General features: G+C 37.2%; 1 protein-coding gene across 1 annotated transcript; it reads left to right on the top strand.

Annotated features, from left to right (window-relative positions):
• The first annotated feature begins 10,362 nt into the window (after nucleotides 1–10,362).
• On the top strand, nucleotides 10,363–12,165 carry LOC140245088 (uncharacterized). Its single transcript, XM_072324686.1, has one exon. It carries the CDS (start codon nucleotides 10,363–10,365, stop codon nucleotides 12,163–12,165), a length of 1,803 nt encoding a protein of 600 aa, XP_072180787.1.
• Nucleotides 12,166–12,612: the final 447 nt, after the last annotated feature.

The raw sequence follows: 12,612 nt of genomic DNA on the forward strand, positions 1-12,612 counted from the left end.
GCTATAAGGATTAGAACCAACACTTGCTGTCGGGCGAAAGCTCGGTGGTCTAGTGGAGATGACGCCTGTCCGGTGATCAGGAGGTCGTAGGTTCGAATCCTGCTCGAGTATGTACGCCCATGATTTTTTATCATGGCTACTACTAAGACACTGATCAATTCAGTGCTTATTTACGTCGATGTAGGGCAATTTGTCAATCAGTTGCAATGAAAACATCTCGACGGAAGAATTTCATGAATTTGAATAACAAAGCAGTACCCGCTGCATGCTATAAGGATTAGAACCAACACTTGCTGTCGGGCGAAAGCTCGGTGGTCTAGTGGAGATGACGCCTGTCCGGTGATCAGGAGGTCGTAGGTTCGAATCCTGCTCGAGTATGTACGCCCATGATTTTTTATCATGGCTACTACTAAGACACTGATCAATTCAGTGCTTATTTACGTCGATGTAGGGCAATTTGTCAATCAGTTGCAATGAAAACATCTCGACGGAAGAATTTCATGAATTTGAATAACAAAGCAGTACCCGCTGCATGCTATAAGGATTAGAACCAACACTTGCTGTCGGGCGAAAGCTCGGTGGTCTAGTGGAGATGACGCCTGTCCGGTGATCAGGAGGTCGTAGGTTCGAATCCTGCTCGAGTATGTACGCCCATGATTTTTTATCATGGCTACTACTAAGACACTGATCAATTCAGTGCTTATTTACGTCGATGTAGGGCAATTTGTCAATCAGTTGCAATGAATACATCTCGACGGAAGAATTTCATGAATTTGAATAACAAAGCAGTACCCGCTGCATGCTATAAGGATTAGAACCAACACTTGCTGTCGGGCGAAAGCTCGGTGGTCTAGTGGAGATGACGCCTGTCCGGTGATCAGGAGGTCGTAGATTCGAATCCTGCTCGAGTATGTACGCCCATGATTTTTTTATCATGGCTACTACTAAGACACTGATCAATTCAGTGCTTATTTACGTCGATGTAGGGCAATTTGTCAATCAGTTGCGATAATAAACTTTCTTGGAAAATACATATTGATCATATTTGCAAAATCATCTCTCGAAATATAGGTGTAATGGACAGACTAAAATTTCATATTCCTGAAAAGACATTACTTGTGTTATACTCCTCTTTGATACTCCCTTACCTTCATTATGGAATTTTAGCTTGGGGCAATACACATCAGACGCTGCTTAAAGAAAGCCCTCCGTATCAATTCTAATTCTCCCACTCGTTTACATACAAATGTATTGATTAACTGTAATAAGCTATTAAAAATTAACGAATTATTTTTATACAACTTAGGCCAATTTATGTATATGTATGATAACAGTTTACTGCCACCTATCTTTGGTTCTATGTTCCAAAAAAATCAATCATTCCATAATTACCCCACCCGACGCTCTAACGAGTTTCATTTACCACTTCTTCGAACGATTCTAGAAAAGAATACACTTATTTACACTGGACCTAATTATTGGAATTCCCTGAACCACGATATAAAATCTGCTCCCTCTATATACTCCTTTAAAAGGAGATTGAAGTTTTTTCTTTTGCAATCCTATAATGACGACCCCCTGAATCAGATTAGTTCATAGGCTTATTTTGTTTCCCGTCCGCAAAATCTTTATTGCCGTTTTTTTTTTTCTTCATTATTGTTACTTTTGCCTTAGCTTTGATTATGATAAGATCTTCTTTAACTTATACCTCGCAGTTGAAGGGTTTGTTGTATATTCTTCTTTTCTTCTTCTTCTCTTTCTTCCTCTAACCTCCGAGGATCGTTGTCTCTGTTGCTTACTGTTGCTTACTCCTGTCTATTTTGTTACCTCTTCGTCGCGCTGTAGTCTTGTTTCCTGTCGTGTCGTCAAGTCAGTTTTCTTCCCTATAAGTAGTCTTCTTGCTGTCCCAGTCTTGTCTCATGCTCATTATTTCGTTTGTCTTGTGTGTAACTGTTTGTGTGTAACTGTTTGTCCGTCTGTCTCTTAGTGGGCTGCTAAACTTTTTATGCCAAACTTTTCGTGCTGCTTTGTTGCTATATTTATTAAAATTTTGCATCGAATTTTTAATACAAGAGGGGCCCACACTCTACAAGCATTGTCTTTTTAGTGGGTCCCTCCGTTTTTTTAACACAGTGCATATTGACAATTCTTTCATTTTCGTTACATCTGCAACAATTGCAATGTATTGACACTATTAGTTTTTCTCATTATTGTTGGTTTCTTTGTACGAATTTACATACATTGTTTCTGTCACTAAAGAAAGTGAGATTTATATCTGTATTTTATTGTGGAAAAACGAATAAATTCGAACTTGAACTTGAACAATTTGCCTAGAGAATAGTGTCATCCAAATAAACTTCCTCACACTGAATATCATGAACGCGACCAAACAAGAGCGAGCTGAGGGAGCGATGGGAGTGAGCAAGGGGGAGGGTGTGGGAGGGGGTGTCCCCCTCCCACGGTGAGAAGTTTTTGCATATTGATGTTGTAAGTGGTGCAATTTGATGCATGTTTTTGCTTGTTTTATCGACTTGAAACAGTCCCACTTGTTTAAAGTAGCAATATATTTTGATGTAGATTACGGTTGAACAATTTGCCTATAGAATATAATCATCAAAATAATTGTCCTGTTTTGATATTTACACTGAATATCATAAAAGCGACGAAACAAGAGTGAGCGAAGTGAGCGAGGGGGAGGATGGGGGGGGGGAGGGTGTGTGAGGGGGTTTCCCCTCCCACGGTGAGAACTTTTTGCATTTTGATGTTGTAAATGGTGCAATTTGATGCAGGTTTTTGCGTGTTTTATCGACTTGAAACAGTCCCACTTTTTTAATTTGATGTAAATTGTTAATGAACAATTTCCCTATAAAATTATATAATTTAAATAAACTTCTTGTATTAATTCTTACACTGATGTCATGAACGCGACCGAGCCTGAGCAAGCCGGGAGCTAGCGAGAGGGGGGGGGGGTATGGGTGCGGGTTGTCCCCCTCCCATGGTGTGGTGAGAACTTTTTGAATTTTGATGTTGTAAATGGTGCGATTTGATGCAGGTTTTTGCGTGTTTAATCGACTTGAAACAGTCCCACTAAGGTAGCAGTACATTTTGATGTAAATCATTATTAAACAATTTGCCTATAAAATGGTGTAATTTAGATAAACTTAATTCTTACACTGAATATTATGAACTCTGTTTGTTAAGCAATCAAACAGAAAAAAAAAGCATGCACACGAGGGTGTACATGAGGGTCATTTCACATTTCTCATCCCAAACGAAGATGAAATTCAGCGATCTGGTGCAAACTTTTGGTCAAATACAACTGTACTTGAATTTGTTGCAGCCCCCTCCCAAAAAATAATAATCTAACAAATATGTTTTTTTTTCCGTTGAAATGTTAATGGCTCTTATTCCGAGTGTGCATCATCTCTGTATAAGTACAAAGTATAGTAAGGTGCTAGGGGGAGGATTTGGGAGGGGGATACCCCCTCCCGCTCGACGGAGCTTTTGAGTTTTAAGAGTTGAAACAAAGCGATCTGAAGCACACTTTTTGTGGAAAATCCGGAAATTGTCATTCCCCATAGTGTACTAAGTCTATAGAAGGGACAAGGCAATGGGAGGGTGGTAAGATACCTCTCCCATATTCGAAATCTTGGGGGGGGGGCGACTGCTCCATCGCCCCCCCCCCCCTTGGCTACGCCATTGGGAAAGGGTTAATAATTCAATTGAAAGAAGATGATATTCCCTTCCCCACGACGGAACTTTTGCATTTTTTTATCAAGTAAAGTGACAGATTTGGTGCATACTTTCGATTAAACATTTGTAAATCTGTCAATCTATAGGTGTATCAAGTCCATGGAAAAGACCGAACGGGGGAAAGTGTGGGAAGAAGTATCCCCCTCCCACACGAGAGAGACTTTGCTTTTTTAGAAATGAAATTCAGCAACCTGCCATCTGGTGCACACTTTTGGCTTGGACAGATTTCTAACAAAAAAGCAAGAAAATCTTTTCATCTCGGGAATTACAATTATGTGGGGTGGGGAAGATATGGTGGCTTGCCCCTCGAACATTTTATGGAGGCAACTTTTTTTTTTCTGTCAAAAAGCAAAAAAATCTTCTCAACTCACTAATTATTAATTATGGCGGGGGGGGGGGGAGCAAAATGATAATATGCTTGCCCTTCCAATGTTTTTATGGGGGTAAACTTTTTTTTTCTTGCAAAAAAGCAAAAAAATCTTCTCGTCTCGGGAATTATGGGGGGCGGGCAAAATGATATACATGCCCCTACATTTTTTTTTTTTTTTTTAATGAGGCTAAGGCTCGCACTTGGGCTCGCATTATCAATATGGATTGGTCAGAAGTAACGTGCTGTACATAGACCCTACATACTTGTAAGTATAGCACACGTACATGCAAACGTGTACGTGCTCCGTACCGTACGGATGTATAGTACGGTCGATAAATAGTAAACACTGTAGAATACTCGTAGATACGTATAAAATCAGTGTTGACAGAGCCCAGGATGAGAATTGTTTTTGCCTACGATTTTGTTGTCCCTGTTGGAAAATTAAAAAAAAAAAAGTAAAAAAAAAAATATTATCATTTAGCGTCCGGCGTTTAGGTTGCTCGCAGACTGAAGAGGTGATTTTTTTTTTTTTTTTTTTTTTTTTTTGGTCTGAAGGGGGGTGAAAAAAAGCTCAAAAAAAACAAAAACAAAAACAAAAACAAAAAAAAGCCCCCCCCCCCCTGGTGACGCCCATGTATTATTGATAATCATCATGTCTATACATGATATAACCGTATCAAATTGCATTTGTATTTTCATATAGCTGTTGGGTAATTGTTTCGCTTGATTTTTTTTTTTGTGTCGTTATGTAATGAAAATGGGAAATATGAAAATTATCGCCAACGTGAAACCTTAATGCTACCGCAAAGAAATGAAACTGATGAACAAAATAATTGGTAGACCTTATTTAACGAAGAGTGAAAGACTGGAGATAGTTGTTGTATGTGTTTATAATGTCCTATAAAAAAACAAAACAAAACAGAAAAAACAAAACAAAACAGAAAAAACAAAAAAAAAAAAACATAAAGGCCCTGATGACTACGCCTTTCAGGGGAAGTTACGCGGGCTTGTTGCGTGTATGGATTTTTCAGCACGCAGGGTCATTTTCTGCGGGCGGACAAGAATTTGGGAGAGTTTCTACTAACCTTCTAGCTACGGGCTAGTTGCATGGGAGTTGCCTGGGAAGTGCTACCGCTACGGCCCTTCTACTGGTGTTCTGCGTGGACACATGCGAACAATCCTCACGACTCACCCGGAACAAGTTTGAGCATGCTCAAGGGCTTGTCACACCTTTCCAGGCAAACCTTCCTTGTGACTTACGGGGAACAATTTTTGTTACGTGAAGGTCCCCGCAGATGGCCTGCACTGTGACAGTAAATAGCATGTAGCCGCCCGTAGTTGCGCACGCAAGTCCGATTTACCCGCAGCCAAGTTTTGAGCATGCTAAAAACTTTTTTTCCGGGTGGTTCGCGGGGATTGCCAGCAGAGGTCCACGCAGAACACCAGTAGGAGGCTCGTAGCTGCCGCAAGTCACAGGCAGTTAACCAGCGTGTAAGTTGAGGGTCAGTTAACTGCCTTTTTGCTGTTTAGTTGAGAGACAGCTGCAGGCCAGGATTATGACATTCTCTGGGACCTCTGGCAAATAGTTATTCCTTCAGAGGAATAATTTCTTCACTGAGTTGTCATCCCCACGCGCCTGACACGCATGTCCCACAGGCCACAGAATACCCTCAAGTAGAACTTTAGTAGCACGCGTCTAGAAGACACATGCAAAACTCGCCCAAATCCTTGTCCGACCTCAGAAATTGTCCGGTATGCAGGAAAATCCCTATAGTACACGCAACAACCCCGCGTAGCTTGCTCGGAAAGATGTGACAGGGCCTTAACATGGCTGCGGGTAAAAAGGATTTGCGTGCGCGCCTCTGGGCGAATACAGGCGAGATACCTGCCAGGTACTGTCATGTGCGGGTCATCTGCGGAGTCTCCGGGTAGCAAAAATTGCTCTCCTCATCAACATCACGAGCAATAGAAAAAGATGGCGGCGCACACTACTGCGTGAACACGTGGGGATTTTCGTGCCCTGAATTTATTTCAATTTTAGTCTTAATACTGCTATTTTTTACATCGTATGGACAGTTGTGAACGCAAGAATGGACCCAACCTCCAGCCCGGCGAAGAAAAAGGTAAAAACAGGCACACTTTCTGATGTTTCGGTGATTCCAAACGAAAACTTGAGTGTACCTACAGCGATGCCGGACGATGAAGAACAAGCCCCGGCATGGGCCCGGGCGTTTGAAGCCCGTATGCACGCTAGATTTGAGCAGCTGGCTGCGGATTGCCGAAACAGCCACGGCCTTCTCGAGCATGAGATTGGCGAGGTATCTGACAAAGTAAGCAAACTGGAAATTGCATTAGCTAAGGCAGAAGAAAAAAATCGACGACCTAGAAAACCGCTCGCGGAGATCTAACATTGTTATTTTCAACCTGCCAGAAACGGAAGGAGATGATGCCCATGAGGCTAGCGCGAGTTTGAAATCAGTGAAGCTCCTACTTGCTGAGGCCAAGATCAACATAAACATTGAAGATGAGACCTCCAGAATCCATTGCACACCTACATACCGTAGCAACCAGAAGAACTCTCGCCCTCGCCCTATTCATATCGGGTTCAACAGTTATCGTGTAAAAGAACGAGTCAAGAAGGAGCTGATAAAGTTTGTTTCAGGCCCAGACCAGAGATGCAGAAAGATTTTTGTCAACGATGATATGTCTAAGCGGGTGTTGGACCAAAGAAAGGCTCAGCTGACCAAATTCAAGGCTCTCAAGGAAAAAGGTTTCAAGCCTTTTTTTATCTACCCAGCCATTCTGAAGGCGAGAGATTCTTCGGGCAGGATCGTAACACCAACGGCAAATACCGACGTTCCCAGAGGAAGTTAAACAAGGTGTCTTGTTTCATGCTTCAGGAGCACCAGATCGGATTTTTTTTTTTCATATTCGCTGTTGTATGCTTTTTAAACTGTTTTTCGTGATTATAAAGGCATCTCAGGATGGAAGTCCAGTTAGAGACATGTGGAAGATCTGGTACACAAGAAGAATATCAACATTAACTACTGATAACTGATATACTGTTGCAGAATATACTGAACCAATGTTACTTCTTGAGAGAGAAAAAGGAGGAAGCCGATTTGAAAACTCCAAGACTTTATTCCATTATCTGGTAATGTTGTCTGCACTTGGCTGTATTATTGTTTGCAAGCTTTTTATTTCATTCTGATCGAGTTCTAATTGATATCGTTTGTTTCACTGTATACAAAGTAGAATTAGTGGTACAGTAGTCAGTAACTTGTATAATGGGTGTGTTTTGTTGTTATTTTAGTTTAGTACTGGTTAAAGAGAAGAAGTCAATACAATTGATTATACATTACACTCATAATAGATTCCTATTATTTTTTCAAATGTTATTATCATTTTATTTTTTTTTTCAAATTTTTGATCTTTAAGAATAAGATCTTCATAATGCAAGTTTGTTGTAAAAGATTTTATTGGTGTATTTTAAAGTAAAATACCCCTTTTTTTTTCTTCCGTTGATATCTTTACTGTGGAAAACTAAATAAGGTAAACTTATTTTTATTTTATTTGGAATAGTAATTACATTTAATTAATATAACTTATGTGGATTCCATTATATTGTTAGCAGAAAAAAAAAGGAAAGATTTTTTTTTTTTTTGAGGGGGGACCTGAATGGTTGTAGTATTGACTGTTCATATGATATATTTTGTATTTCATTTTTATTTTGTACCAATTATATGTAATATGAAGGGCATGATTATGATATGTGTTTACGCCCCCATGCGCCGGTGGCCATTGAGGCCACTCCAAAAGTTGCACTTTTGGCCTGGGCCGTTTCACAATTTGAGGCCCGGTGCCACCCTATCTTGTGCACCCATCCTTTTGTTTGTTTTTTTCCCAATTGTTTTTCTTTTTTTAATCATACCACTTTCTTCTAATCTCACAGCAGCCGCAAGTATTATTATTATTAAGTATGTTTTTGTATTTCATAATTTTATTTTGTTGGCAGTTATTTTGTCTCAGGTGCTCTTGCTCTCAAACTTATTGAAAGTCCTGTATAAAGGTAATAAGAAATGGACTGTTTTCCCCACATTACAAATATGGATTTAAAACTTGCAACATTTAGTTGCAGGGGAATTCAAGATCATGTAAAAAGACGCAAAATTTTTCATTATTTAAGATCCATTGAGAGTGATATAATTTTTCTTCAGGAAACCCACTCTTCAAAATCGGATGAACAATTTTGGATGCAACAATGGGGTGAAAAATCATGGTTTTCCAGCCATTCTTCAAACAGTAGAGGTGTAGCCATTCTAATTCGAAATAGGGTTTCATTGGTCCTTGACTCTTCTTACATTGACCCTAATGGAAGATACCTGATTATATCTGCTAGTATTAATGAAGTTCCTTTAGTTTTAGTAAATTTGTACGGTCCAAATAATGATGACCCCAATTTTTTTCTTGAAGTTTTTAACAAAGTAGACCAATTTAAACACGCTTCTATTATATGTGCTGGGGATTTTAATGCTGTTTTGGGCCATCTGGGCCCTGTTGCTAGAAACTTTGCGTTTAAACGCAACTTGCAACTGATTGTCACTGACCAATCAAAATCATTGTTGCATGCATGTCTTCTTAATAGGGCAGACCCTGAGCCAATTAGAATGGTTGTTTCAAAATTAGCAATTATTGGCAATTGATTGCAACTTTCTTGCAACGGGGCCCTGGACTATCAAGGGGGTAGGGACACCCACTCTAATGTCAAATCAAGTGAAATGTTAACAACACTTATGGAAGAATTTAATCTTTGTGATATTTGGCGTACTTTTAATCCAAACCTTAAACAATACACCAGACATCAAAAAAATCCTAAAGTGTTATCCAGGATTGATTATATTCTTGTTTCTGATAACTTTGTTACTAATTGTTCGCAATCAAAAATAAGTCCAGGTATTCAATCTGACCATTCCCTCGTTACATTAAATTTTAAAGGTGCCCAACCACTAAGGGGTCCAGGATTTTGGAAATTGAACTGTCAGTATTTACACAAAGATTCAGATTTTTGTACAATCATTAGGGACAACATTGAAGAATTTAAACTTATTAATTTTAAAAGTAATTGCAATCCAAATATTTCATGGGATGCGCTTAAATGTACCATTACCGGTATTTGTATAGAATACTGTGCACGTAAAAAGAAAGAAAAGAATTTCGTAAAAAGAGAACTTCTGCGGGAAATAGAGGAGATAGAACAAAAATTGAGTGTTGACTTAAATGATGATGAGCTTCTTAATGAAAAGGATTTTTTAACCCAGGCCTTAAATGATATTTTGGATGAAGAAACCAAAGGTTTAATTATTCGCTCGCGCATTCGTTGGATTGAAGAAGGGGAAAAAAGTTCAAAATATTTTTGTAATTTAGAAAAGAGGTCTGGAGAGAAGAAAAGTATTTTTAAATTAAAGAATGATGATGATGAGATTATTGTTAAGCAGGACACTATATTGGAAGAGATTTATTCATTTTATCAGCTCTTATACTCAAAACAATGTGATAACAATGGGTGATGAAAAAGATGTTTTTTTAAATTCTATTGAAATTCCCCAATTAAATGAAGTTGATAAGGATTTTCTTGATAAACCACTTTCAAAGAAGGAATTGTATGATACAATTACCTCAATGAAACATAACAGGTCACCAGGTTTGGATGGGCTACCCATAGAATTTTATATCGTGTTTTGGAAAGACATTTCTGATTTACTTTTAGATTCGTTTAATTTTTCGCTGCAGAATGGACTAATGTCTAGTTCACAAAGAAATGGAGTCATTACTTTGATTCCCAAAAAAGATAAAGATCATTCCTTTTTGAAAAACTTCAGACCAATTTCTCTTTTAACAGTAGACTATAAAATTTTAGCCAAAACTTTAGCAAATCGTTTAAAAAATGTCTCTCGGATTTGATCCATCCAGATCAATCTGGTTTTTTAAAAGGAAGGAATATTGGAAATAACATTCGCTTAATTATTGATATAATAGAATATACAGATTTAAAGCAAATTCCTGGAGCAATTCTTCTCCTTGATATTCAGAAAGCTTTTGACAGTGTTTCGCATGATTACTTGTATCGGGTAATGAGAAAGTTTAATTTTAGTGATAAATTTATTGATTGGATAAAGGTATTTTACTCAGGTAGGAAAAGCTATGTTTCAAATTATGGACATTTGACTACACCAATAAATATGGAACGAGGTATTTTCCAAGGGTGTCCTATATCCCCATACCTGTTTTTGTTGGTTATCGAGTCTATGGCTCTTGCTATTAGACAAAACCTAAATATTAAAGGTATCCCAGTGGGTGAAAATGATTTGAAAATTTCTTTGCTAGCAGATGACTCTACTTGTTTCATTGACGGTTCACAAAACTCGTTTAGATCACTTTTTGATACTATTGGTTCATTTTCTGAGAGTTCTGGCTGTAAGCTTAACATCTCTAAATCAGAAGCAATTTGGATTGGTTCTTTAAAGGGTTCTCAAAAATTTCCATTTTCGGAGAAAGGTCTTAAATGGAATAAGTCTACTTTTAAAACTCTAGGTATTCATTTTTCTTTGAACATAAGTAATCTGTATGATCTTAACCACAAGACAAAGCTTAAATCCATTAAAAATATTTTGAATTGTTGGCGTGTAAGAAATTTATCTCTGGTCGGGAAGATCTGTGTTATAAAGACCCTATTGCTGCCTCAACTTCTGTATTATTTTTCGGTATTATGTATAAAAATACCAAAGAAATTTTTTAGACAAATAAACACAATACTATATAAATTTATATGGAGTGGTGGAAGTGATAGGGTCAAAAGACACCTCTTGTGTAATGATTACTCTTTGGGTGGTTTAAAAATGATTGATCCATACATGTTTTCTATTGCACAAAAAATGACATGGGTCAAAATGCTTCTTGATGATAACTATCAAAGTATATGGAAATTTATTGAATTATGTATTTTAGATGATTTTAGTGGTAGAAAAGATATATTGTGGAAAGCACATCCCCCTGCATGTATTTTGAACAAATTAGGCTCAAGTCAATTAGCCGAATCTCTTCAAACATGGTACATTTTTAGAGAAAAAATTGTTAAAGATGAATTTAATACAGCTTTTTCTGCAATTGGTTCTTGTCAATGCATTTGGTTTAACAGAAGTATTCGTTCAAAATCCAAACAATACTTCTTGTATGAAGATTGGTTAGACAAAGGTATTGTCTTTATAAGTGATCTACTCAACCCTCCCCATCCAGGTTATAAATCATTTGAAGAACTGATTTTGGATTACGATATTAGCAAAAAGGACAGGCGGAGAAAAAATTTTTTATTGAAAAATATTCCAAAAGATTGGTTTGTTTCCTCTGATTTAACTCCAGACAAAATATTTGAGGAAATTAAAGCAAAACTTTTAAAGACTCAAAAAAATCCAAAGTTCGCTTACAGTATAATACAAGAAACATGTTATCCAGAAAGACAGACTGTATTTTGGAGTGACCTCCAAGAGTCCGAAGAAATCAATTGGGAAAAGGTTCATGTGAACAACTTTTTATGTACCATAAATACACGTATTCGATCTTTTTATTTTAAGCTATTTCACAGAGCTATAGCTTTGAATAACTTTCTATATAAAATTAAAAGAAAAGATTCTCCCAATTGCTCATTTTGTAAGAATGCCCCTGAAACCTATATTCATATTTTTGTTCAATGTCCTTCAGTTCAACCCATTTGGGAGGATACTCTTAAAGCTATCTCTCAGAAAATCAATAAGCCACTAAATGTTTCATTATTTGAACAAATGTTTGGTTTTGATTCTGATAAATTTTTGACATATCTTTTTCTTTTACTTAAATATTATATTTATATTTGTAAATTTCAAAATAAACCACCGAGCTTTAAAGGTTATAAATCGTATATCACAGCCAACAAGGAGCTTGAGTATAATATTGCTAAAAGAAATAACAAACTTTCGATTCATTTCAGGAAATGGAGATTTGATCTGTAAATAGTATTTTTAGTTTTGCAGACGACATCTCACATGGGTCTGTATGAGTAGTTTTAACCTTGGCATGTTTTGATGGTATACAATGTGTATGTATTTTACATGTTTCTGCAGAATCAGCCATAATTTTGTATTATGTATAATTCAAGAAGTTGGTTATTTTATCTGTTCTGTGGAATTGGGTGATTCAAAAGCTTTTTTGTTTTTTAAGGCTACATTGCCCATACAGGTCTGTGGATGATGTTTTATGGGACATTGTATTAATTAGTTAAAGAGGAAAGCTTAATTGTTATTGTCAAATACATGTAGCCATGTATTCGTATCTTTATCTATAAATTGAAACCCCTCATCTTCAATAAGTTATATATTTTTTTTTAATGTAACACAATTTTTCATATTCTTAGTACAAATTGTACATGTTCTGTATGTGTCATGTTAGTGACACTTAAT

This window comes from Diadema setosum, chromosome 22, assembly GCF_964275005.1.
Source record: "Diadema setosum chromosome 22, eeDiaSeto1, whole genome shotgun sequence".
Lineage (NCBI taxonomy): Eukaryota > Metazoa > Echinodermata > Echinoidea > Diadematoida > Diadematidae > Diadema > Diadema setosum.

Bases quoted from the DNA above. Each gene is read 5' to 3' on its own strand.
- LOC140245088 (XM_072324686.1), top strand. From the start codon at position 10,363: ATGGAACGAGGTATTTTCCAAGGGTGTCCTATATCCCCATACCTGTTT.